General features: G+C 47.8%; 1 protein-coding gene across 2 annotated transcripts; it reads right to left on the bottom strand.

Moving 5' to 3' along the window:
• Positions 1-396: 396 nt before the first annotated feature.
• Positions 397-27,666, bottom strand: LOC111858354 (fibronectin-like). 2 transcript variants are annotated; one of them, XM_072700171.1, is made up of 58 exons: positions 27,385-27,666; positions 26,944-27,069; positions 26,531-26,668; positions 26,315-26,446; positions 25,636-25,773; positions 24,722-24,880; positions 24,366-24,563; positions 23,824-24,006; positions 23,084-23,260; positions 21,820-21,975; positions 21,585-21,713; positions 21,286-21,429; positions 19,685-19,806; positions 19,123-19,291; positions 18,781-18,957; positions 18,485-18,613; positions 18,279-18,368; positions 17,999-18,193; positions 17,712-17,801; positions 17,431-17,625; positions 17,122-17,211; positions 16,841-17,035; positions 16,567-16,656; positions 16,286-16,480; positions 16,003-16,092; positions 15,722-15,916; positions 15,441-15,530; positions 15,160-15,354; positions 14,591-14,689; positions 14,310-14,510; positions 13,247-13,525; positions 12,813-13,076; positions 12,578-12,672; positions 12,289-12,457; positions 11,910-11,996; positions 10,965-11,156; positions 10,111-10,383; positions 9,533-9,721; positions 8,749-8,838; positions 8,384-8,650; positions 8,063-8,179; positions 7,801-7,965; positions 7,257-7,412; positions 6,981-7,094; positions 6,601-6,870; positions 6,295-6,482; positions 5,792-5,879; positions 5,470-5,649; positions 5,276-5,365; positions 4,928-5,116; positions 4,746-4,835; positions 3,926-4,374; positions 3,251-3,389; positions 2,944-3,105; positions 1,981-2,106; positions 1,783-1,889; positions 1,554-1,667; positions 397-1,326 (listed from the first exon to the last, which is right to left on the bottom strand). In XM_072700171.1, exons 1-58 carry the CDS (start codon positions 27,518-27,520, stop codon positions 1,258-1,260), a joined length of 9,141 nt encoding a protein of 3,046 aa, XP_072556272.1. In that variant the 5' UTR covers positions 27,521-27,666; the 3' UTR covers positions 397-1,257. The 2 variants fall into 2 exon arrangements, with proteins under 2 accessions (XP_072556272.1, XP_072556273.1); XM_072700172.1 differs by having other exon boundaries at positions 3,926-4,053.
• Between the last annotated feature and the right edge of the window lie 122 nt (positions 27,667-27,788).

Raw genomic sequence — 27,788 nt, 5'->3', positions numbered from 1 at the left:
TGTAACTAGAGCTCAGTATTGCGTTATGTGCACATTTCCCCTGGCTGCCTCTTCGAATTAAAAAAAATGAACAAGAATTACCAATACTTGAAACATGAATGGTATGTGCCAGACACATGCATAAGCAATTGTAGTCTTTTTCAAGACCAGGAACTGGAAAAGAGGGAACTTGAATTTATATGGCACTTTACTCTAATTATTTCTTTCCCCATTGCGTGAACAATTTCCAGGTAAGATTTGACCCCAGCCAAAGATGAGAAAATCCAGGGTTTTGTGGAATCCTGCCCAATGCATTTTAGTTGAAACGAAAAAGTAGAAACATCCATGTTTTACGGTTATTAAATTGTCCGTGATCATCTGGCTCATTGAGCTGTGTGACAATCAGACGAACTCCCGTTAACATTCTTAGAGAAACTTTATTAAAAAGGATTTTTTTTCTCCACAGTAGTAAAGATTCGGCAACTATAGTATAAAAATAAAATAAAAAGTTTACACCTCAAAATTTGCAGAATCACAAATGTTTAGAATAAAAGGGATAAATAAAATGAGCTATTAAAGGCAGTTCTTAAAAATGTTGACAATTTAGTTTTACTCAGTGACACAAATGGTGAGATTTCCATCTTTGGTGAACAGGGGCCCGGACAGAAACATTTTGATGCACAAATCTGCAACCGCAAAAACCCCAAAAACTCATTCGGAATTCATTTTCTAGAACAATGTTTGATTTGTGTTGCCTTGAAGTACAAAAGAGACGTGACAGTAATACTGGACAGGTAGACATTAAGACTTTACAGTTACTTTAAAACACTGCATGGACAGTTCTGGCTCTCTGGGGGAGGGGACTGATGCTTTGACTAGATGACCATATATGGTGAAGTCAATGCTGGGGCACGACTCATGGATCAGAATTGCAGACCCCAGTTCTAGCAGGTAACCTATGGGGAACAGCTTGCCAAAAAAAAAAAACATGGTACTTGGAATGTTTTTCCACCAATAAAGTGACTCAAATAGCAGGAAAACACACACACACACACACACAGACACACACACCCAACCAAAGAGAAACGCGCACAAATCACAAAACCAAAAATACGTGCAGGAGGAGAGCGGCTTTGCGGGAGTCTTTGGTCACAGCGTGGCGAGGCAGAGAAGCAGCTACAGGTCGCTGTTCAGAGGGGTGAGGCACGACAGCTGAGGCAGAGGCCTTCATGTGGGTCTCCTTGGTGTGACTGGAGCAGCTGGAGGGGATGAACTCCTTCACTGCTCAGGATTTTGGGTTTCTACAAGCAGCTCTGGTCTGAGGCACTCAATGGGACATTGGATGTTCTGCATGAGAGACAGCAGGTAGCAAACCCATTAGACACACGAGCAGATACTGAAGGTTGGTTGCTATTCCCAGTTACTGTAGGACACTTGAGCTCGAAGAAGCATCTATTAAACATACTAGTGCATGTGAAAGAGAGGAGAGTCTCTAAGAGTCAATCTTAACAGGCGAATTGGGAGTTATGGGTGTTTGGGAGTGAGAAAGCCAGGCTGGCAGGCAGCAAATTTACCATTTTGCGTAGGATATTTTCCCTGTAGCGGTGGAATGCATCAGAGTTCACCGGTTGCACCAGGATCCCATCCACGTTTCCGCCTGGCCGTCTACAGTTCTCGCAGCGCCATCCCTGGTGGGTGGGGGGATCAAGGAAAAAAAAAATCAACCAATTGGAGCCCCGGTGGAGGCCGAAGCCCATGCTGATAAAATGACTTTGCCCTCTAGTGGTATGGAGGACCCCTTACCTGCTGTCCACCATGGCAAGTGCAAGTGCAAATGGCTCCTAGATACTCTTTCTGCCACTGGTTCCCCACACGGTACACCTTTCCTTCATCGTAGCATGTGGACTCGTCTGTGAAGCATTCAGAGTTAAGCAGCAGTCATTAAGTGGCATCATTAAGCACGTACTGTCACACGGCTATGACCGCCGAAGGAGAACTTACGTGGTTCACATTTGAACTCGCCCTTTCCGTTACCCAGGCAGGTGCAGCTCATCATGTGACCATCCTCAGCCTGGCGGTCCCACTTTTCACCAATGCGGTAGCTGTTACCACCTTCATGGCACCACTCTGAGGAAGGGCGGGGGGCGGGGGCAAAACACATTTAGGTCAATCGGGTGAAGCAGGTAGTGGGACTCTACTGCAGTGTAACACTTCACTAGAGGGGACACACTTACTTACTGCATTAATTAACCATTAATTGAGCATTGGTTCATCATTAATCAAATATGACGGTTCATGTATTCCATGCAGGAACTATATTAGCTAATTAACAAATTCATTAACTGTTAACTAACATGTTCCTGAATGGAATACATGGACTGTTGTTAATGGTTAAGTGAACAAGCATGGGATCAGTACCTAACACTTAGTTACTGGTTAAATAATGCATTAAGTAAGCATGTAGTAATACATTATTTGTGTCCCCTCAAGTAGTGTGACCGAAATAAGATTAATTTGGTGGCACTTTACTGGATGGGGCACAAATACTTAGTAATAACTCAGTTACTAGAGAAGTACAAATCATGAACACATCGTGAACAAATATAGTAGCTACTTGAGAAAAGATGCATCACGATTCATTAATGAATAACTTGTTCCTTCAGTAGTTCACAAATATTACGATTCACTAATGATGAATTAACATGAGATCTGTATGTAACTAATACTTAGTTTGTGGTTAATTAATACATAAGTAATAGCATGATACTATATTATTTGTGCCCCCTCAAGTAAAGTGTTACCATTAATTCTTTAAGCAGTGCTTCACTCCTGAATGTTATTGGTGAAACAAAGAGGAGCTTTGGCACCAAAAAGGCAAATGGAACCAGAAAACTACCTTTTATTCTGGAATTTTACAATGAATATAATAATAGAGCAGCTGAGCTGGACAGAGCAGTGACTCACTGGACGAGTCGCATCTGAAATGGCCGCTGCCCAGACCCAGACACTTGCACCACAGCTTGAAGCCGGTGTCGGACATGCGCTCCCACTCCGCGCCCACATCGTGGTAGGTGGCCGTGAAGGTGTCGTAGCACACGTCGGTGCTAGAAGGCACGTCCTCTGGAACTGCATGTTTCGTAGAGGGATCAAGTTAAAACAAACTGACATTTGCCCACAGTCTGACCATACTGTGTAGTATCATTCTTTATATCAGTAAGTTGTTCTAAATGAGTCTGCAACGTGGATAAGCTCCTCTGAAATGGGTGTCTACCTGAGTTGCCTGCTGTGATAATCTCCTCAAGGATCTTGTGCTTGAGAGATCCCTTAAGGGCCTCCACAATGACGTTGTATGAGGCCCCTGAGGTCAGGCCGATGAGCGTGGCGCTGGTGGCCGTCCCCGGGAGACGCATCTGATGGAACAGACGCGTAGGAGGCGTCAGAATGGTCTTTTGCTCTCACCCGTGTCCCATGGAGTTTTTGGAAAGTCCCGACAAAGGCATTGCTCATGTTGTCAAACAAAACATCCCCCTCTGTGGTGGAAGGAACTATACGTGGTCACTCAACACTGCTGAACTTCTGGCTCTTTCCAAGTGGTAGGTGGGCCTTTCTAATCCTCAGACTCAAACTGACGTTAGTGCGCTTGGACTCTGTCCAAACTAAACACAGTCATGGGGAGATCATGGGAAGTGCTGATATTCTGGCTGTATCAGTAATACCAAGTTCTATTAACCTCAGAGAAGGCAACACCAAATCTAATTTGCTTCCAGAATGCACCTGAAAAACTTCACTAAATTTCTACTGTGGAGTTCATTTGGAAGACAATTGGGCCTGATGTTCAGGCACTGCTTTCAGAGCAATATTTCCCAATGTTTTCCAGGGGCTCACATCCCTCACGAAGGAAAGGGCTTGTCCTAGGATGCAGGTTTTGGGATAGGAGGACACTTACCTGGAACATCTTCTCTTCGAGGTTGGTGCGAGGATAGCAGGACACGACGTAGGCAGCGCTGTGCTGCAGTGGCCTCCAGGAGATGGTGGTTTGTGTTAGCGCTTGTTGAGGGATCCCTGTATCATTCTCTGCAAACGACAAGGGAAAGCCTGGCACGGGGTCCTCATCGAGCCGCACCACGGGTACGCGAACCCCGTCGGGGCCCGCCTGGGGCACATAGACCAGTGGCTGGCGGCCGTGTGCTAGCGGGTGCTGCCCGTTGCCGCCCAGGCTCTGGTACTCTGTGTAGATGTGCTGGCCGTGCTGGCCGGGGAGTTCTGGTCCACTGGTGCCCAGAAGCTGCACGTGGTTGTCTTCAAAATCGGTAGTGTCTTCGGGCACGTCGAGGATGCCAGGGCCAGGGAGGCGATGCACAGGGAGTTCAGGCACTGGAAGCTGCATGTCCAGTTCTAGCGAAGAGATGGGTTAGGAGCAAGCGGGTTAAGAGGGTCCTGTGTTAGCTAGGTGGCTGCTAGTGGGGGCAATGGATCCAACAGGTCTACCTGACTGGTGGATCCATTAACTGGCTGCCGCATAGGCTTGCTGTGGTTTCTTTTGAATCTCAACACCATTCAAAAGTCAGAGCATCATGAGAAAGCATCCTAAAGGCAAAGCCATTGCTGGAGCATTCTGGTTAAAAGCTTCGCTTTCCAGCAAAAAATCTTTTCTTCCAGTGAAAGAAAAGATACAAACCTTTGTCTTACCACACCAGGAGTGATACTGGGGATTTTGCGGACTGTTTTTGTCAGTGTGTAGGAACATGAATATTTAGTGCACTTACGGGTTGTGGCCTTGCCCACCAGGGCGATGCTGCTCTGTCCATTTTGCAAGGCAGTGATTCTGATGATGTATTCAGTGCCAGGTTTCAAACCTAAGAGCAAAACACATGGTGAGATAGGAAAGACCCTTTACATGAGCAGCTATGTTACAGCACTAACATGGGGAATCCCCGAGCTCACACACCGCTGACTGTAGCATAGCTCATGCCAGCGTGCGGACGAGGAGTGAGCTCCTTGGGGGTTCCTCCCAACTCCTGGTAGGTGATGTAGTAGCCGGTGATGCGGGTTCGAGGAGGCTCCCAAGCGAACGAGATGCTGATGGGTGTCAGCGAGATGAAACGGATGTCGGTAGGAGGTTCCACCACTGGTTTAACTGTGAACATATTGTTACATATTGTTACAAGCACTATAACTGGGTTTCAGTTTGGGAGAAACATTGAATAATTCTAGCTACCATACATCAAAGGAAAATGTGATTGCAACAATAAGTCATGCAATCTCATCATTTCTGCACACCCAATGGGGCTTGTACCTGTAGTTGCAGTGAGGGTGAAGGGATCACTGCGAGAAGCACCGTTCAGCGTGTAGATCTGAATGACATAGTTGGTACCAGGCTGGAGACCTGAAGGACAGTAATCGGGGGTGTGAAAGGAAGAACTCTTAGCGATCCTGTGTCAACTGACCAGGGGATTATGGCCATGGAATGACCATGTAGTCAGAGCATACCGGTGATGGTGTAGGCACGCTCTTGGGCCGGAACGTTCCACTGAAGGGGCAGATGGCCACTACTGGAGGGCTTGGCTTCGATGAGATAGCCAGTGATGGTCTCAGTCTTTGAGCGCCATGTGAGAGTGATGGAAGAGTCTTTGACATCTGAGATGCGCACACGGCGAGGGGGGCTGATATCTGTGCCAACAAAAGAAAGGATTTAAGAGGGAGCAGCACATGAGCTTATGGGTGATGACCTTAAATAGACAGGGTTACTGGCAGTGCCAACGTTGATACAACTGCAGACAGATGTTGATATGGGCCTATGACGCAGACTTACGGTCCAGAGTTGTGATCTCCCCCCGGACAGGACGGCTGGTGACGGTGTCTTTCAGGGCATAGACCTGGACCTCATATACTGTGCTGACCTGCAGGTGCAGGGAGAAGATCACAGAGTAAATCCACAGAGGAACAGTGCCTTCACAAGATGATGTCGAAATCAGTGCTAGAAAGGAAAATGTCTTTTTTTCCCCACCTTGTACATTTAAAGTATTGAGACAATAATATCTTTGGTTTAAATTTGATCATTTGATCAAGGCCCTTCAGGAGTTTATATAGTGATACTTTTTTAATCGCTGTGGGGAAAGTTTCTGTTTTGCTTTGTGTCATTTTGCTCTACATGGGGCACACATGACACACACTGATCCCAGGGGTTAAGGGCCAGGGGGATATTGCCTATTTTGCCAGGGCTGGGCATGAACCAGCAATTTCCTGATGATAGGCACAGGGTCATAGCCCGCCAAGCCACACACATCTATAATAGGGACACACTTGAAGAATTACCATTAGTCCTGGTACCACGACGTGGGTGGTATCTGGAGCCAGGTTGAACTCCTTGGGTGGTCCATTCCTGTTCTTGGGGTTAACAACCGCACGGTACCCAGACAGCTCTGCTTTGGGAGCCGCCCACGTGATGGTGAAGGTGGTGGGACCCACATGGGAAAACTCAAGGCGGGTGGGGGCAGCGATGGCTACAATTGGGGGAGGGGGGGTTGTAAACAAGTAAGTGATCACACTCAACTGCAGCAAAACAGCACATGACAAATTCCACTTCTGTGGACACAACATGAATGTGCCTTGAGGACGTACCTGTGGCTTGTGTCCCCACCAAGGGTGTGCTCAGCATTTGGTCGTGTACGGCGATAACTTTGATGGTGTATTCTGTCCCAGGACGCAGGCCGTGTAGCTCAGCGCTCTCGTCTTCCCCGTGGGGAGCGGGGTACAGCTCTCGCTCACCCTCCTCTGGACTGGAGTAGAACACCCTATATGATGTCACCACCCCATCTGGGCTTTCCCAGCTGATCCTCATAGAGGTGGTCTCCACGTCAGAGAAGCCAAGGTCTTTGGGCCGGTCCACAGCTGTCCGGTAATAGGGGGGTGGTCAGAAAGCAAACAGGGGCCAGACTCTCCCAGCTTTGATTTTGCATGTCCTACGGCCCAACATGTTGCGTTACTATGGGTTCACTCACTTGTCACTGCAGTCTCAACCAATGGTGGACTCTCTCCATTCTGGCCCAGAGCATATACACTCAGCTTATACTCATTAGTGGGCATCAGGCCCGAGAAGGTGAATTCTGTCTGGTCTGCAACACAAGAGGGGATTATCAGGACACCCCTGACCCCTACACGGAGTGATAGCTAGACTAACAGTATAGTGTTAGTCATTTATTTTTAATTCATCATCATTCACATTATTATTGTGGCCACCCCCCCACCATATTCACCAAGGAAAATTCTGTTCTTACCAGGGGCAACCACCTCGGAAAAGGAGGGGCCGTGGCCACTCTTGGGGGTGCCAGTGACCCGGTATCCTGTGACGGGAGTTTGGGCGGGGTTCCAGCGCACTGTAATGGAGGTGTCTTTCACATCTGTCACTTCCATCCCCGAGGGAGCGTCCACAGCTAAGGAAAAGGAACACGTGCACATCATGTCACCTGACGGGAGAGTTTCCCAATCTGGTCCTTGGGAACCCTCAGACAGTCCAGGATTTTGCCCCCTCCTAGCTCCTGGTAGTGAGCAAAAATGTGGACTGTCTAGCAGGGAGCTGGGAGGGAGCAAAAATGTGGACTGTTTGTGGTTCCCCGAGGCCCGGGTTGCGAAACACTGCTTTACAGTAATTACCTTAATGGGAAAAATAATCTGTATTTTACTCATTATTTAATTGGTTCAACCAGGCAGCGACAGAGCAAGCTACACCCACTCCACGGGCTTCAAAGTTTAAATCATCATATAAATGCTTATAACCATGTTAAGAATGACTAGGTGCCCATGACCAAATAAATTCTGTACCAGTCTTGTGAGTGATGTGAATGGGTATGCTGGAGGCTGGACTGTCCCCTCGTCCCGTCACAGCGTAAACCGTGATGGTGTAGGCTGTGCCGGGTTGCAGGTTCTGGATCATGGCCGTCGACTGGGAGCCAGGGATGGTGAACTCCTTTGGCGCCTCGTGACCTCCTGAGGCATGCGGGACGAAGCGCCAAGTGTGATCGGCATGCCCCGACGTTGACGACGCTAATGCTAATGGCAGACCAAGGCGCGCAGATATACCGACCTGACTTCCCGTAGGTGATCCTGTAGTACCTGACAGTGGCAGGAGGGGAATCCCAGCTGATAGAAATGTTTGTGGGAGTTGAGGAGACCACTTTCAGGTCAGTCGGGGCATCAGAGACTGCGAGAAGAAAATCAACGATAAAAAATGAACCAGAAACAACAAAAGGTTCTGAACGAGTCTTTCTCATTTAAAGGCTAGCGGCAGGGGCAAAATAACAGATTTTTTTAAAATAAGATGTCCAGACATATAAATGGGAAACTGTGTAGAACTATGGCTTCTTGAATACACTGCACTATTTAACGAACATTGAGAATCTCGTACTCGTTGCCTGGCGACCGGTGAGGGGCAGACTCTCCACATGGCCGGTCCTGGCGTAGATGTTAATGATGTACTCCGTCTCGGGTGCCAGGCCTGTCAGGGTGAAGTGGTTCCGAGTTGGAGGTAGCCGCTCTTCCTTGGCACGGCCACCGCTGGCCATCTGATAGCGGATCCGGTAGCCGCTGATTAAGGCTCGAGGGGCCAGCCAGTGGATGGTGAAGGAATTGGTGAACACCTCTGAGAAGTCCAGACTAGTAGGGGAGTCCAGTGCTAGAGGAGAACAAGAGGCTTTAGGTTCTATTATCCCATGAGGTGAGCGATTACAGCTCCAGATGCCTGGAGCGGATTTCCCAGAAACTAAGGCTCACCTGTTCTCTGAGTTCCCGTGACTGGCAGACTTTCACGCTCTTCGTAGATGTAGACCACACTCACGAAGTACTCCGTGTTTGGTAGCAGGTCTGGAAAAGCAGGAGTTAGGTCAGGTCAGGTCAGGTTTGAGCAAGAAAATGTGGTAACACTTTGCTTAAAGCTAGCATTTATAATGCACTATAGTTACCTTCATAATGCATTACAATGGTCGATTTAAGAATAAAGGATGCTCTGTACTGCTTTATGAAGGTATCTATAGTGAATTATAGATGATAGTTTCATAAAGCCTTCATAACGCACAATAAACATGGCTATAATGTGTTATGCCTTTTTATAAAATTTTATAGCCATGTTTATAATGCTTTATCAATGTATTATAATGTGTTATGAATGTGTTCATAGATTCTTATAAACATGGTATTCATAGAAGGTGTTACTGCAAATGCTTTAATGAATTGCATTGATCTCCTTTCCATTATTTGTAATGGAAAGACTGGTGGAAAGACCGGTGAGCTTAGAGCCTTTTCCTGGAAACTCGGGGACTCGGCAAACACACTCATACAAATTGGTAATTCAGAGACACAATTTTACTTAAAGTATGTTTTTGGACTGTAGGAGGACAGGAGTACACTAAGCTTCTACACTTTACTCCTTCCGGTTAGTATTGAGTATGAAAGTTAGCACGTAAGCCAATGCAGTTTTGAAGCAGGTATCTTAAACCCAAGACAGGCATAGTTGCATAGCAACATTAGCACCGTAGCCTGTTGCTGCGTGTCTGCTCACCCCGCAGAATGATGCTGTTGTCCCCGCGGACGCGGCGTTCTATGATGTCGTCGACGTTGTTGCTCGGATGGTAACGGACATCAAAGTGGGTGATGTCTCTCGGTTTGGGGACAGACGGGATAGTCCAGGTCACCTTCAATGTGTCTGGGCCCACCTCGTCAAATGTCAGTTCAGCGGGAGCAGGAATAGCTGGAGGAGAGAAGCCGCAGGCGGCATTTAGGAATTGGCCTGTCTGGTGAACGTCACACCGGCGTGGGGGGCAACGTAGCAAGAAAAAAACGGCTAGAAATCGGCATTGATTACGGAATGCCTGCCACCTGGTACAAATTAAATGTTCCCAAAGCAGCACCAGATGCCCAAACGAGGAAATCACTCTTAGTCTGGGTCTCATCTAAAACACGACAGGGTGACACGTTCCCACAACTTTGTACAGTCTATGCATACTGACGTCAGTGGAGGATTACGATCCTGTTATGGCTTTGGGATTGTGTTTGAAGTAATAATGATCTGCATATACAGGTACTAGTAAATCCAATCTAAACCCCAAAGCCTTCATAAAACCAAGAGTGGCTATTCACCGGTATGCTGTGTGTGCGTGATGGGCTCGCTCTCTCCGCCGTCGGTAACAGTGGTGACACTGATGTCATAGTCGACGCCAGGCTCCAGGCCGTGCACCGTGAAATAACCCCTCGTGGGCTCCACCATGTCCTCGTAGATAGGGATGCTCTCCCCCGCGGCCACCACTGTGATGCGGTAGCCCATGATGGAGGTGTGGTTCAGCGTAGTCCACCTCAGGCCAATCGTGGTGTCGGTGACGTCGACGAAGCTGAGATCAGTAAGCTGAGGGACATCTAGTGGGGAAGAGGGGGTTAGAGCGACAGCACGGGGTAGGAAGAGGACCTATGAGGATCGGTTATGCTAGACCCCATCAGGGAACCACACGTTAATGCTGAGGAACAAGGTCACTGCTGGTCTGACACGCTGTGGGACGGAAAAATCAGGGAACCTTTTTAGATGTCAGAAGAGCAATTACAGGCGCCCCCTGGGTTACAATGGTCCATGTTACGATATTTCTACTTTACGATGCGTATGATTATTCAATAAATTACACAAGATATTCAACACCTTGTTATAAAATAGACTTTGTGATAATGATTTTGCCCAATTGTAGGATAATGTAAGTGTTCTAAGCATGTTTAAGGTCGGCTAGGCTAGGCTATGATAGTTGTTAGATTGGATGTACTGTATTAAAATACATTTTCGCCTTACGATTGGTTTATCAGAATGTAACCCCACTGTAACCTGGGGAGAGGTTGTATATATATGGCATCATTTAAAGATTGTTGAAGTACAAATTTTGGTGAATTATGTTGAACTCTGCCTATATTAGATTAAGAGAGAAGGAGCTTTAAGTCCTATAGAGCTGTCCTACCTGGGGTGACTATGGTGGACACGGGCACGCTCTTCATGCGGTCCTTCAGCGTAAAGACACTGACATTGTACTCCAGGCCAGGGGTGAGGTTCTCCAAAATGCAGGAGTTCTTCTCCGGGCTCACAAACTCCTCCAGGGAGTTACCCCTCTGGTCACTGGTTGGGGTGCAGGTCACATGGTAGCCTGTGATGCCTGGGAGAAAAGAACGATGGTCACATGACAATACTCCATGCAGGGCAAAATGACGAACTTCTGGGCAGGTTCTACCGCAACGTGTATCGTGACTTCGCAACAGTCTGGCACACTGCGAACGGATGCGATTTAAGAAAGATTTTAAACTAATTTTAAAAATAATAAAGATTTCATCATTTAAAATAAGACTAGCGCTGCTTATGGTGCAGTTTCATAACTAAACAGACAAAAAAAGTAACTGATCCATATTATAAATTGAGTTTTGCTGTCGTAGGTATATGTTTCAATCTCGTGCTCTGCATGTGCAGTGAAATGGCCGTAGAAACGCATGGATTCATAATGAAAGATAAGTAACATGCTCTAGATTATTTATTTAATTTTGGGAAGGGGGGGTAGCCCCTGTCCCCCCCATTTCCAACACACCTGAACAGACAAACTAACTAGCCAACAAAAATACGAGACTAAGACTTAAACTCAGACCTAAGACCCCCCCCCCCCCCACTTGTTCACAGATGTATGTGAACTCTTTACACCATTCCTCTTCCACGTTTCATTTTGACGTATTTCTGTCTGGTATTATAAAATCGATCAACTGGACACTCCTGAGCCAACGGGTTCCCAAACAAACACTTGCTGCCCTCCAGTCTGTTCTCCAAAGACACATTGTCCAATGGGAAAAGTCGGCTGTGATGATGTTCAAGTCGCACGGCGAGACTGTGTGGGTGGCGGACGGGGTGGACAGTCAATATTTACCGGGAGTCTCGGCGTCGGTCCACTGGACTTTCAGGCCGCCGGTGTCTCGTTTGGGTGTCACAGTCAGGTCAGTGGGCGGGGACAGGGCTGTGAGGTGGAGTGACGGGGAGAGAACATGACAAGTAATTGCTGTTAGTCTGTCTAGTGCCATGACACTGACCTGAGGGACTGATGTCAGGGATTGATGTTTATGGTCGCATGAATGTAATAATGTCTGTAAGAGGACTTCAAAACCATATGGTCATAGTTTAAAATGTATTCAAACTTTAAAATGCCATAAAACCATACAATTATTTTTAATTCATAATTGAATATTTAAAAAATATTCTCCTACCTACACCGATGACTAAAGGCCCAGATTTTAACGGCTGCTACTTACGTGTAACAACGCGACGTGTGATTGGGGTGCCTTGCTCCTGGCCATTGATAACGGGCTGGATACTATAGGTGTACTCAATGCCGGGGGTCAATCCGGAAACGTAGATGGTGCCGGTGTCTGATGTCGCATCCCTGGGGGCTTCGCCGCCCAGACTCGGCCTCACCGTCAGCTGGGGTGTGCAATAGGTGGGACGTTAGTGAAGCTAGTGAGGCAACCCGGGTTCCATAAGCCGTTTTAGGTGTGAAAGTTCAAGACCAAAACAGAAAATCGTTAGGAGCAGCTGAGTTACCTTGTATCCAACCTTGCGCTCGGGACTCCAGGAGATAGTTATGGAGGAACTGGTGATGTCAGTAGTGAAGCGTGGGGCATTTCTCATGGGTCGGCCTGAGGGTGGGAAATAAACCTGCTCAGAGAGCTATTTATTCTATCCTTAATCTGTGTGTGCTCCAAAACTCAAATTTTAGGCTAGTTTAATGGAGCTCAAGAAGGCTTGTGTGTGCTATAAGCTTTTTAAGTAGACTCACCAGTGGTGAAGGTGACGTTGACACCCTCACTTAACACACTGTCCTTCTCGGAATGCAGTGTGACGGTGTACTGGGTATCTGGCCGCAGGTTCAGCAGGGTGTACCGGGACAGACGTGGGGGAATCTTCAGCTGCTTGACGTTGCTGCCTTCCACGCTCAGGAACAGGCGGTAGCCTGAGATGGTGGCACGCGGAGCACCCCAGATAATAACGCCACTGCCCTCAGTCACATTTCTGTACCCAACATTAGTCGGTGCATCCAACTCTGAGGGGGGAAAAAAAAGAGCGATTAGATGTGATGTGAGCAGGCCTTGGGGAAGAAGCCTACTGTAGAAGCATTCCGTAAGATGAGGTTGCTGAGTATTGACTACTGAACAGCCAATAGGAGATGCTAAAGATGTGATTCCCCCAATGATTCACCTGGTTGTCACTTACTTGTTGCGTGTTCTCCAATCAATGGCTTGCTCTCTGCCCCACTGCTGACAGTGTATACGTGAATGCGGTAGAGGGTGCCAGGCTTGAGGGAGGTGACCTCTACGTATGTGTTACGCGTCACAGTCAGCTGGAGCTCCTGTGATTGGGGACCGTCACGCCCCACTGGGTTGACAGTCACACGGAAGTCCGGCACCTCTCTCAGAGGACTTCTCCACCAGATGACCATTTTCACGTCAGTCACATCATAGAACTCCAGGTCTGTCGGGGATGGGACCACGTCTGGGGGAAGGAAGTGGGCAAATGTCAAGCCTAACATGCTGGTGGGGGGTCAGAAGTTAAAAATGGCAAGTACAATGATTGGCTATTCCCCCCCCCCCCCAAATCCAGTACAATGACCTGCAATTACGTAAGACTAAATCAAAAGACTAAAGCATAGTTTCATCCATTACATGCAAATTGTCCCAAGTCAGGTCTGTACTACTACCCAATACCACTTAAACACGGAAATAAAGACTCCCCGCCCGTGAGGAAACACAAACATTTGCTTCAGTTCAGTGGTCTTTCAGAAGCTTATGAAAAACTAGACTGAATCCCTTCTTTCAGCTGAATAGAAAACAAAGCCGTCATGCTCTGGAAAAGGGCTTCAAGGCTAAAGCTGTCGGTAAAGAGTTCTCAGGCAGCAGGGGACCAAGTGCATGACGAGTCAGCTGGAATGCCATTACAGTATGTAAGGCTGTCACATGCTCACAAAGCTGGCCTGAATATGAACGAGTAAAGTGCAACCCAACTGGTTGTATTAAACTGAATTCCTTATCGCAAGCCAAGTCAACTGCTAAATCTGAATCATGTCTTCTGAAGCACTTAATGAAGTTGACCTTCAGCAAAAAAAAATTCCTGCCTGGTTTCCTAAACTCTTTCTTTTGCAGAAATCTTAATCTGGATGCATTAAACTATAGGAAGTTTGAGCGGGAAAATGCTAACGGGAAGTTAAGGGTTTGAGAGGCACAAATAGGATGTTTGATGGTGGATGTAAGTATAGCTCATCTGAAACATCAGTTTGTACCTGTCTTAGGTTCGCCGGTACTGTTGACTTGCACAAAGAGAGGCTTGGTCTCCCCATCTTCCTCTACAGTGTAGATACTGACGTTATATGTAATACCAGGTATCAAGTCATCCAGGGTCACTGAAGTAGCAGTTTCGGGCAGAAGGATATCTCTCCCTCCCTCCTGTGAGCTCCCGCCAGGAGTGTACACCACACGATATCCTAAACAAACAGAATTGGTGAGAAGTGTCTCCGTGGAAAATCACTGGCTTGCCAGGGGCAAGTGGTCAACTATGCATTACCTGTGATGGGTTCCAAAGGCTTAGACCAGGTTATCCTAATGGTGGTCCCATCAACCTCCTCAACCTCCTCAATCTCATAATGTGTTGGACTACCAGTACCTGGGGATGAGTAATCAGCATTGGTTTAAGTAAAGCTTATTTCCTGAACTCAGTCTGGCAGATACTTCTAATTGTGATGTGATTAATTTTCGGACAATATAGAGTTTAGAGACAAAGCCTGAGAGGTGAGATTGCATTGGTTTAGACATCAAAGTGGGTGATGCTTAGAACACTTACATTAGCCTGGATATGCTGGGAGAGGGATGCTGAAAAGAGTAAGACTTAAGAGGAGGTGTATAGATGTGATGAGAGAGGACATGCAAGTGGTTGGTGTGGAAGAGGAAGATGCAGAGGACAGGAAGTAATGGAAACAGATGATTTGCTGTGGCGACCCCCAATGGGAGCAGCCGAAAGAGGAAGAATTACAGGAGAATGTATTATGGATGGAAAGACTTTGGAAGAATGGTTCAAGGTTTAAGAGATCAAATGCTGTACTCTTCAGGGTAGATAATAGGAATGTTGAGGTGTACCTCTCTCTGGTTCCCCAGCAGTGTTGATCTGTATGAAGAGAGGCTTACTCTCCACATCCTCCTCTACAGCATATATGCTGATGTTGTACGTATGACCAGGTTTCAAGTCACCAAGGGTAACCGAGGTTGCAGTGTCAGGCAGAGTGACTTCTGAGCTCTCACCCTCTATTGATGGGGTGTATACCACACGATACCCTAAACAGACAATGACAGGGATTTGATGAGTAGGTTTCCATGGAAATCACTGACTTCCTATAGGATAGTGATTGACTAAGTCCTACCTGTGATGGGTGCCAAAGGCTTAGACCAGACAACTGTGATGGAGGACTCATCCACTGCAGTAACCTCGGGATTAGTAGGAGTATCAGGAACTGTGGGAAGAGTGTCTCCATTACCATTTCACAGAAAAATTTCTGGAACTCAGGCTAGCAGAGACCCTGGTTCTGACATGAATTTTAGGAGAGTGTTATAGGTATTATTGGGAAGACTTTGGAGGAAAAGTTCAAGGTTTGAGAGCGCAGATGTTGGACATTTCGGGGTGAATATGAATGTTGAGGTGTACCTATTTCTGGTTCACCAGCGGTGTTGATCTGTATGAAGAGAGGTTTGCTCTCCACATCCTCCTCTACAGAGTAGATGCTGATGTTATACGTAAGTCCAGGTCTCAAGTCACCAAGTGTGACTGAGGTTGCAGTGTCAGGCAGAGTGACTTCTGAGCTCTCACCCTCTATTGATGGGGTGTATACCACACGATACCCTAAACAGACAATGACAGGGATTTGGTGAGCAGATTTACATGGAAATTAGTGACTTGCCAAAGGATAGTGGTTGACTAAGTCTTACCTGTGATGGGTGCCAAAGGCTTAGTCCAGACAACAGTGATGGAGGACTCATCCACGGCAGTAACCTCGGGGTTAGTTGGAGTATCAGGAACTGTGGGAAGAGTGTCTCTGTTATCAATTCACAGAAATATTTCTGGAACTCAAGCTTGCAGAGACCTTGGTTCTGACATGAATTTTATGGTAATGCTATAATATGAGTGGAAAGACTTTGAAGGGAAGATTCAAGTTTTGAGAGAGCACATGCTGAACACTTCAGGGTGAATGACTGGAATGTCATGGTGTACCTGTCTCTGGTTCACCGGCAGTGTTGACCTGTAAGATAAGAGGTTTGCTCTCCACATCCTCCTCTACAGCATAGATGCTGATGTTGTACGTAACTCCAGGTCTCAAGTCACCAAGGGTGGCTGAGGTTGCAGTGTCCGGCAGAGTGACTTCTGAGCTCTCACCCTCTACTGATGGGGTGTACACCACACGGTACCCTAAACAGACACAATGACAGAAGTTTGGTGAGGTTTCCATGGAAATGAATGAGCTGCCATTGGGTGGATGGTCAAATATGCTTCACCTGTAATGGGAGACAGGGGCTTAGTCCAGACGACTGTGATAGAGGTCTCATCCACTGCAACAATTTCAGGATTGGCAGGAGTATCAGGACCTGAGGGAGAAGTGTCATAAATATAGGTACAGATTTCTTGAACTCAGTCTGGCACTTGGTTTTAAATATAAATATTAAGAGAATGTTATAGGTATGAGTGAGAAGATTTTGGAAGAAAAGTTCAAGGTTCAAGAAATCAGATGCTAGACACTTCAGGGCGGATGATAGGAATGTTGAGGTGTACCTCTCTCTGGTTCCCCAGCGGTGTTGATCTGTATGAAGAGAGGTTTGCTCTCCACATCCTCCTCTACAGAGTAGATGCTGATGTTGTATGTAAGACCAGGTCTCAAGTCCCCAAGGGTGACCGAGGTTGCAGTGTCAGGCAGAGTGACTTCTGAGCTCTCACCCTCTATTGATGGGGTGTATACCACACGATACCCTAAACAGACAATGACAGGGATTTGGTGAGCAGGTTTCCATGGAAATCAGTGGCTTTTCAGAGCATAGTGGTCGACTAAGTCTTACCTGTGATGGGTGCCACAGGCTTCGTCCAGACAACTGTGATGGAGGTCTCATCTACTGCAGTAACTTCGGGATAAGTTGGAGTATCAGGAACTGTGGGAAGAGTGTCTGTTACCAATTCACAGAAAAAAATTCTGGAACTGAGGCTGGCAGACCTCGGTTTCGAAACAAATTTTAGGATTATGTTATAGGTATGAGTGGGAAGACTTTGGAGAAAAGGTTCATGGTTTGCGTGAGCAGATGTTGAACACAAGGTTTAAGAGATCAGACACTGGACACTCCAGAGTGGATGATAGGAATGTTGAGGTGTACCTATCTCTGGTTCACCAGCGGTGTTGATCTGTATGAAGAGAGGTTTGCTCTCCACATCCTCCTCTACAGAGTAGATGCTGATGTTGTATGTAAGACCAGGTCTCAAGTCCCCAAGGGTGACCGAGGTTGCAGTGTCAGGCAGAGTGACTTCTGAGCGCTCACCCTCTATTGATGGGGTGTACACCACACGATACCCTAAACAGACAATGACAGGGATTTGGTGAGCAGGTTTCCATGGAAATCTGTGACTTTTCAGAGCATAGTGGTCGACTAAGTCTTACCTGTGATGGGTGCCACAGGCTTTGTCCAGACAACAGTAATGGAGGACTCATCCACTGCAGTAACCCAGGGGTTAGTTGGAGTATCAGGAACTGTGGGGAAAATGTTTCCATTATCAATTTATAAAAAGGTGGTTAGCTGACTTCTGGCAGAGACTGACAGATCTCTTTATTTTTGATATGAGCTTTAGAGGACTGATAAAAATTTGTCTGAAAAATCTGAAGGAAAGGCAGTTGATGTGTGAGCGTGAATTTTAGGGCAGCTTGTCAGAGACATCAGGAGGTCTAACCTGTCTGAGGTTCGCTGGCAGTGCTGATCTGCAAGAAGAGAGGCTTGCTCTCCTGGTTCCCTTCTACAGCGTATATGCTGATGTTATATGTAACACCAGGTCTCAAGTCACTCATGGTCACTGAGGTATCAGTGTCAGGCAGAATGAGTTCAGTGCTGCCACCCTCTATTGAGGGAGTGTACACCACACGATATCCTGAAGACACAAACAGAGGATTGCTAAGGAAGATCTCCATGGAAACCACCAGCATGCTACAGGCAAGTGGTCATGTATGGCTCACCAGTGATGGGTGCCAGGGGCCTAGACCAGACAACTGTGATGGAGGTGTCATCTATTGCGGCAATCTGATGATTAGTTGGCATATCAGGAACTGCAGAAGAAATGTCTGTGTTATCATTGATGACTGAAAGTATTGTTGGACTCTAGGTTTTTGGCAGCAAATCCTTAAGGTACAAAAGATTTTCCAGATTGAATGCAGGGACTCACCAGTGGTTTGGGACGTGGTGAGGATGAGTTTGGGGTCTCCATGGACCGGCACCTCGTACACGTTCACCGTGTACTTGCGGCCAGGCAGCAGCTCCCCGATATTGACAGATGTAGCAGTCTGTGGGAGGTCTAGAAGACAAGGTACACACAACGTGATGCTTATTAAGTGCAAGAACCATGGAGAATGAATAAATGGAAAAACCCAAATATGTTGTATATAGATGTAGGATAATAGGGGTGGGGACACTGCTGTGTCTCAGTAAGGGCCAGTGCTTCCATTTTCAGATTGGACTTACCCAAGATCATGGGTGTCGCTCCTTCCTCACTGAGCTCGTACTCGACTCGGAAGCCTGACACCATGTCCGAGGCAGACACCCACGAGATGACGAAGCTGCTGGAGGTGATCTCAGTCACAGACTCGGAGATGTCCACCACAGGCGGCGGTGGTGTGGTCTCACCTTCCCAGGCTTCCACTGGATAAGGACAAGAGACCGGCCGAGTCAATGCTGAGGAGAGTAAAGGCACAAAGAGCTACACTATCCTCAGTCACTCTCACTGCTCATCCCAAAAGCTCAAACCCATACAGGAGCGGGAGTTGGAATGCTCATCAGAAGGGTGATGTAGGGGTAGACACTCACGGGAGCCTGAGGTTGTGGTGAAATCAAAGCGGGTAACTTCACGGCGGCCACTGCGAAGGATGCTGACCAGCTGACCCTCATAGGTGATACCTGACTTGAGCCCAGCAATGGTGTAGGAATTGAGGTGGCCAGGAATAACAACCTCCTTCCAGGAAATGCGGGTGTTTTTCTGAAAGGATCCCCAAGCAAAGCCAGAGCATCGTTCCATAAGCAGCTCACTCACTGAGCAGAAATGCATTGCAATCAGTGCTGCTATTCATCTGTGAGTTCATCAGCACCTTTTCTGCCTCAGGCTGATTGATCAGGTCCAAATATCAAGCCATACCCTCTCAAAAAATTTGGCCGTGTGGATCTTGACATTAACTAACTGTTTCCACTAGTCTTTAACTCACGGCAATTTCCGGAAACTGTAATGGTCTTACGGCAGATGGATAAAATTTAGCCAATATCAAATAAAGCATGCCTTCAACTTGAACCAGTAAAACATGCATTATTTGGTAATTAACTATCAATAATCAAATCAGTGTAAAGACAGACAGGTCAGCTGCACAAACTGACTGACCGGCCTCCACTTCAGGTGGTACTTCACAACATGGGCAGAGGGGGGCGTATTCCACTGGACTGGGTGGGAATTGGGCTGATTTCCAGTCTCTGTGATGATCACCTGGATGGGAGCATTGCCACCTGGGATGGGAGGAAAACCCACCATTAGAGGGAGACCACTTTCCAGGCCCGACAACCCCCCCCCCCCACCATGTGAAACAGTGGACTGTTACAGACTGTTACAGAATACACATCAAAACATATGCAAGTGAATTATTGCAGGTTAAGCTACGGTACAACTGCAAACTGCCACTGAGATCACAACCAGCTACTTTCAAAGTACTTCTTAATGACACAATGCCCTTCCTTACTCAAATACAGGTGTTAAACTACATGAACAGGAGAAATATTTGATAAAGGCTTCTGATTTTGCACGCCTGTGTGCTTATGGTTTGCCACATGGTTGTCATTATCACGGCCCCTAAGCTTTCTCAGTGGCAGCTTTCTGCAGCAGGAAATGAGAGACCTCAACACCTCACTCAGCCCCAGCATAGAGACCAAGCTTCACTCTCACCCTCATTGTCATGCAGGCTTCTAATCCAATCTAACGGAGGGCCGGCATACAGGGTTACACCAAATGGTGACATTATGATCAATTAGGTAAGAAGGTGTCATCAAATTAAATTTGCAGCGACTTGTAGAAGGACGACTCGGTGTCAGTTTGACTGCTCATCGTGGCATTCTTCAGCGCACGGGGGATGCATCTTAAATCACCAACAACTGGCAGAGCTGTTCCCGGAGCCTTCACAAAATCTGCTCTCAATTTCTGTTCATTACTGCCAAGAAGTCCCGGCCTCACGTCCAGATGGCAGACGGCATTGCATCCCCCTTAGTCAGGCATGACTTTCCAACATTCAGCCCCCCAACATCCCCCCCCCCCCCACACACACACCAGACTCCCAGCCAACAGCTGTATGTCATTTCCTGCAGTCAGGCAGCTGCATGTGGACATTCTCCACTTGACACTTAAAAAATCTAGGACTACATAATAGAATTAGTGTAGAATAAGTGCTTTCGGTTTGGAGTAAGTTTTTGCGCAGTACCTTCGAAGGTTAACTCATCCAAACTTAGGATTTTGTATGGGGAGGACAGTGGCGGAATTGAACTATACCAAAGGAAAAAGATAAAACCAAGCCCAACAGTCCCACCAGCCCACCCCTATAAACCAAAAGGAGGCAGTACAAACTAATTAAGGGGGGCAGGGGGATGGGGGGGGAGGGGGGGCAGGGATGGGTGCGACACATCATGGGGAAAAAAACCTCAAAGCACAGCAGTTAGCAAAGCTCCTTCACACAATTTCCTTCTGGATAATAAAGCTTTTCGGATTCTGATTCCGTAGATAGTTGAAGAAAGGGAGAGGCCTATCATTATAGAAGCAGCCAATCAGATCACGCGAGGGCAGGCAGGCCTCCTGGGGGGGCTCCACCACCAGACAGACATTTTTTTTTTATTGTGGAACAAGACGTTCTGTATGGAAACCCAAGTTCCAGCCGTGTGACGCAGAACACCAAACGGACGTGGTAGCGGTCACCGAGCCCAGTGCGTCAAGCCGTGACTTACCATGGTAAGACTGCTGCGGTTCACAGCTCAGCTCCCCGATGCCGTTGCCATAGCAATAGCATTTGTATGGGATGCCCCGGATGACTTTATCCCAAGACTCCCCAATCTGGTAGAATGCCTTAGTCTCTGGCTCCTGGCATTGGTCTGGGGGGGTGGAGTTTGGGGGTATGGTTAGAACGGCCGGTCTAACGGTCAACTCATGTTTAATTCAAACAGAATCACCGAAAAAGCCCAGCTTCACAAGCACCATGCACTTCCTTACAAAACACAGACGGAGCAGAATCACATGACAAACTGACCAATGGCGTCGCACTTCCAGCGGCCGCGGCCCAAGCCGAAGCAGGTGCAGTTCATGACGTAGCCCTCCTCGTGCAACTTGTTAAAAGTCTCATTCACTTCGTACGTCTGCCCATCCAGGATGCACTGGTCTGGCATGGGGGACAACAAACGTCAGTGACATCACGATGACATTACAACTGTCTAGCCCCCATATTGGTTTAACCACCCCCCCCCCCACCCCCCACCACCACCAACCTCTGAGTTGAGAGTGAGCGATGCAGTTCCACTCGCCGCGCCCGTTCCCTGTGCATGTGCAGCGCATCATGTGACCCAGGACGTCGTGGCGCTTGTCCCACTGGTCTCCCACGCGGTACATCACGCCCTCACTGGTGGTGCACACTTCCTCGTGAGCTGCGGAAACCAGGTGGGGAGATTCTGAGTCACTGGTCTGGAGACAGGTATAGTATTTAAGGACAAGGCTGCCGACTGCCCCATTGATGATGTCAACGACTGAGATCCGCGGTGGAGATACGGAAGGCTGTGCATGGCTAATGTCAGGCCAGAGAATTATGTGCTATTTATACTTTCAGAATAAAATGGGTGTTTATTTGGACTGGGATGGTGTAAACGTCTAATTTTATTGCGGGAATGTGAGTGGCAGCGTGGCGGGAAGGGAAGTGACTGAAGTGGAGCACAGAACTGAATGTTGAAGGTGATGTGGCAGGGTACCAGGATGCTGGAGGCCAGCCAGGCTGCCTTAGGGCCAGGCAGACGTGGGGGTCCAGCCGGGGGGGGGGGGGGGCTCCTGAGGATGAGCCAGGCCAGGGCAGCTGGGGGCTGCAGTCATTATGACCTCCTCAAGCCACAATACAGAGTAAAATCCCACGCTCATTTTGCCAGCCATCTAATTGCTTTCACGGTCGCTCCTTAAGTCGCTACAGTCTCTGATTTTCGGTGTGTCCCTCAGCCAAACAGCAATTACTTTCCATCAAAAACACAAAATCCTACCTTCATTTGCTCAGCAACCATTAAAAGACATGCACCATCTACAGCGGCTCTCCCTCCCCCAGGGAAGAATCCTTTCAACCCCCCCCCTTGCTACCTCACCTTAAATGGACCCCAATTGTCAACATGGTGACATCGCACCTTTCCTGTGCTCACGGCTTGTAACGTCGCGCCGAATTGCCATTAATGAAGGCTGACAAACAGCATTTGCTCTTTTTGGGCACCAATTGCTTGCATAAAGTGGCCTAATCATGGGTATTTTGGCTTAGACTGAGCACTGAGGAAATGTCCCCTGACAACATGGTCATTATGGCAAAATCTGTCCCACCTGTTTCAGGAAAATTATTTGGTACTTAAGAGAAATAGGCATTTGCCCCATTTACACACAACATACAATTTACAGCAAATGAATCATTAATGTGTATTAATATGTAGCATTAACAAACCACAAAAATGTCATTTGTCCTATTATATAGCTGGAACTGGTCATCTGCGCAGCCAGACCCCAACTCACCGGCCATGGGGCAGAAGCCAAACCGCTTCTCCGCGTCGTAGTTGTAGGTCGTGCCGCACCACTTCATGCCGTCCTGGCGGCCGTCCGACGTGCAGTCGGTGTAGTTATGGCCGTTGTACAGGAAAGGGAAGTGACATAGGGCGCCGTTGGAGTTACCGCCTCTCGTTACCACCAGCACTGGAGGCGAAAAACACACGTATGTTCCACCAGAATCACGCCGGATTACAGCCTATCGCAGGAAGCACAGAGAAACACCTTGTAAAGTCCATTAGGGGGCGCTGGTGTGCACACAGGACAAAGGTAAGGGGAAAAAAAGACAGAAACCCACCAATCTACGGCCTGACAGGCTGACAAGGACATTATACACTAACCAGAGATGGATAGTTCAGGTCCAGAAAGTAAAAATCCAGACCAAGATTTAGTTTCAACCAATCAGTTGTATATAAAGAGTCACAGTCACAGAGTACTCAACTGGTTGGTTGAAGCTAAATCCTGGTCTGGATTTTTACTTTCTGGACCGACCTGAAATATCCAGCTCCGACAGGTTTTGAGGTTGTTGTTCTTGCGGTTTTCACAAAACTAAGTCAGCGTGCTTCAGCTGTGACACCTGGGGTGAGTTTCCCGAAGCCTTCTTTACGCTACGTCATTCGAAAGTTCTATTTTTAAATATAAAACGTTAAGAAGGCTTCGGGAAAGTCACCCCTAGTGAGCTGCGTTTCAGGGGCCATGCGTTTGCTCACCGTTCTTCTCCAAGCAGAAGGAGTACTTGTGGCCCGTCTCGTAGTCGGAGGACGTGCTGCACCACAGCTGCTCGTCACTCCGCCCGTCTGATGTGCAGGAGTAGTAGGTCTTGCCCATGAACACGAAGGGGAACACGCAGGGCTTGCCATCAGAGTTGCCCCCGTACACCTGAGAGTGACCCTCTGCGGGGCGGAAACACACAGGCAGAAAAATTCACGTGGGGCTGCAGACGACTCTCTGATTGGACTGAAAATTTTTATTGGATCTTTAAATCACAAAAGCGGAAGTTATACTGATAGGCTAAATGGTTTCTTTGGAAGCTCCAGAGGTGTGACAGGCCACCCCTGGTCTACAGGTATCCAAGAACAAGTGTTGGGCATTTCAGGTCCAGGAGCTACAAATCCAAGATTTTGTTTCTACCAACAAGTTGCGTACTCTGTGACTGTTATGCTCAGCTGGTTGGTAGAAACAAAATCATGGTCTGGATTCGTAGCTCATGGACCTGAAATGGCAAGAACCATTTCAGGTCCAAGATACCAACCCCACTCCTCGCAGCTGGCGCCGTTCCCCAGGCAGGTACACAACATCTGCTTGCTGCCTTGGGTCTTGACCCAGCGCATTCCCAGGTAGTAGGTCATGCCGGCGTCCGTCAGGCAGCTACCGGGCACAGGGGGCTTGGGCAGGGGCAGGGGCCTGTACACGGCCTCCTGGAGGTCGGTCACCACCCGCGTCCCAGTGCCTGAATTTAAGAGAATGGGGGTCGGTGGGGGTGGGGGGGGGGCAGATGGAGCAGACTGGTATGTTGAGTTTCTCATAATGTAATTATCAGTGATGTTATTGTTAGCGCTCATGCGGCTGCACATCTGGCCCCCACATCTGCCCGGGGGTCCCACTTACCCAGTATGGCGGTCTGCAGGGACGAGTGCCTCTCGCACGTCCACTCGCCCCGGCCGTTTCCAGTGCACAGGCACTGCACAGTGTTCCCACCGGAATCCCTCTTGGTCCAGGTATCTCCGATGCGATATGAAGTACGCGTGTCCTGGTCATTGCAGCGGTCTGTACAGGTGGGTCAGAGCCGGGGTGGGGGAGGGGGTGGGGGTGGGGGTGGTTTAATCAGGTCAGCCGTGTGTGGACATCGATTGGATTCCACCAAAGCCCACACCCCCTGTGTGGCACATTTAGCAAATCAGCTCATGCCTAAATCACAGCAAAGAACTCACTCCCCCCCCTGTGTGTAAATGAGTCGGTAGCAGCCTTAAAAATCAAAGCTGTGAAATTTACTGCCAGATTCCTGCAGTTCAATTACAGTCAAACACTGTGCGAGTGAAACACGTGAATAAAATGATTTTGGAACGTGGAAAAGAAGAGGGGAGTCATATGAGAAAACAATTTTCCGAAGCAGAGCAGCCAGATAAACGTTTTTCCACTGCGGCAGATGGCAGGATCTTCCCTGGCCTCCGAATGTCCAGCTCTGACTGGCTGAGCAGGTGTGTATGCAGTGAGAGGAGTCACCCCATTCATCCATCCATCCATCCACACATCCATGCATCCATCTATCCATCCACACCATCCATCCATCCACACATCCATCCATCTATCCATCCACACCATCCATCCATCCACAAATCCATCCATCTATCCATCCACACCATCCATCCATCCACACATCCATCCATCCATCTATACCATCCATCCATCCACACATCCATCCATCCACACATCCATCCATCCATCTATACCATCCATCCATCCACACATCCATCCATCCATCCATCCACACATCAATCCATCCATCCATCCATACTCCTTACTTCTAGAGGTGCAGGTGATGCGACCGCTGCCTTCACCCAGACAGGTGCAGTCCACCATCATCCAGCCCTGGTAGGGCTTCTCAAAGGTCTCACCCACCACGTAGGATGTGCCAGCTGCGTTGTCATAGCAACGCTCCGCTGTGGATAGGGACAGAGAAATCAGGGTTACTGTCTACCGTAAGGGTTCCTGGGTGCTTGGGGTGGGATTATATTTCACCTACACAAGGTTTGTCATTACAGGATAGATACAGTGACCCGTTATCTTAATTAATAACTACTATGGGGAATTTGACATTGAAATAAAACTTTGGAACTAAACTTCTGCAAGAGGTTTAGATGGCGAACACCATTACAGTCAGGGCGAATGACTAGGGTCAATAAATAGATAGTATCCAACTGAATTGGATAGTTGTAAAAAAAAAATGAAGAAGAAAGAAACACTGTCAAAAAACAACAATAACCAGAGGCATAACTTTGGGTAGAGCATTGTGGGGGGGAGGAGGTTGAGGACTCCACCCATTTAAGGCGGTCTAAGGGGTTGTATTAGCTGTTTTTTATTATTGCGTGAGTTAGAACCCCCATCCTCCCATAATTTATGCCAGTGACAGTAACTTTGGGCTTTTTTCACCAGTATACTTCATTCCCATCTATTTGCGACCCGTCAGCTATACATCCATACCCAGAGGTTTGCAGGTCCACTCCCCCTTTCCATTGCCCAGGCAGACGCACTCCAGCATGTAGCCCCCGATGTCGTGAAGCCGCCTCCATGTGTCCCCGATCTTGTAAGAATTTGATCCTTCGTGACAGCGGTCTAAAACAGAAACGGGCCGGTGTAAGTGGTCTTATTCTGACAACGACGGACTCGATGAACTGGCAGCAGTGTACAGTCACTCACTTGCAATAGTACAGCTGATCTTTCCCCGGCCGGAGCCGATACACGTGCAGTCCCAAATCATACCGTCCTTGGGGCGCTCATAGGTCTCTCCCACCCGGTACGAGCGCGCGTTGATTTTATCGTAACATGTTTCTTCGGCTGAAAACGACGGACAGCGCTGGTCAGTTCGGGATTGCTGAAGCGAAGATGCTTGGCAGGACAGACATGGAGAAAGCGCACGGAAACAGCACGGCTCCAAATAATATGAAAATCAATCGCATGATTTTATCAGCATTGCACAACGAAACAAAGTAGAATCTGAGGCGTCCACAGTAAGGAATGTGGAAACATGGATGAGTATAAAGGCAGTTCTAGACTGAACTTAAAAGAGTCTAGATTGAATAAATCAAGACAAGACGAAGACGAGAGCTCACCATCAGGTTTAGTTTTACACTTAATTCCTGCAGAACCCAGACAAGTGCAGAGCAACGTTCCACTCAGATGCGGTCGGTCCCACTGCTCATTAACTCTATAATATCGGCCATTTTCGAGACAGCCGTCTGAGGGAGATATTTAGTGAATAAAGTCCTAGTGAATGATCAATTAACATGCACATCTGTAACCGCAACGCTATTGACTTGGACTTAAAATAAATACTGCAAAGTTAATAGCATTAGTACGAAATGCAAAAGTGTTTTATGCCGTCTCATTTAAACATTGACACTAAAAGTTGTGAAGAATAAAAAAATAAGCAGTTTCTTATTAACAAATGGTCAATGATATATTGATCTTAATGCATATACTATTAACAAATATCTATAACTTTTTTTTCCAAAAAGAATGAATATACTTAGACAGTATTTCAGGCAGCTCACCTTGAGAAACAGAAGATGCCTCTTCTATGCCGGGATATACTTTTTCCTGAGCCATCCGCCGGCTCTTCGGCATGCAGTGAACAGCGCTGCTCACACACAGAGCAACGAGGATCCCCGTCAATGGGCTGCCGCTCATTGTTAAATCTTAGTGAGGAAAATAACTTAGGCTGGCACCTTCAGTTTCCTGAGTAAAAATGAAAATGCACGGATCCCGACACCGCCGAACGCCTCCCCTCCCTCTCCCGAAGTGAACTCCAGCGGTCCTGCTAGAGGGAGCCAGTAGCGAGTGGAAGCGGCGCGGCCCCAGACGGCGTTTTTATCGTCGGATCGGCCCCGGGTGGGAGGGGAGTACCCCTGGGCAGACACGAGGGAGGTATATTCCACTTACAAATACGGCTCCGGAA

The sequence above is a fragment of the Paramormyrops kingsleyae genome, chromosome 16, assembly GCF_048594095.1.
Source record: "Paramormyrops kingsleyae isolate MSU_618 chromosome 16, PKINGS_0.4, whole genome shotgun sequence".
Lineage (NCBI taxonomy): Eukaryota > Metazoa > Chordata > Actinopteri > Osteoglossiformes > Mormyridae > Paramormyrops > Paramormyrops kingsleyae.
Note: the sequence above shows the minus strand (reverse complement) of the source record. Positions and strands in the feature narration are given on the sequence as shown.

Excerpts from the sequence above, each read along its gene's own strand:
- LOC111858354 (XM_072700171.1), bottom strand. The coding sequence starts at position 27,520 with ATGAGCGGCAGCCCATTGACGGGGATCCTCGTTGCTCTGTGTGTGAGC. Across the intron at positions 23,261-23,823 it reads CTTCTGCTTGGAGAAGAACG|TGCTGGTGGTAACGAGAGGC; the intron begins GTGAGCAAACGC and ends TTTCGCCTCCAG. Across the intron at positions 17,036-17,121 it reads GCCTGTGGCACCCATCACAG|GGTATCGTGTGGTATACACC; the intron begins GTAAGACTTAGT and ends TTGTCTGTTTAG.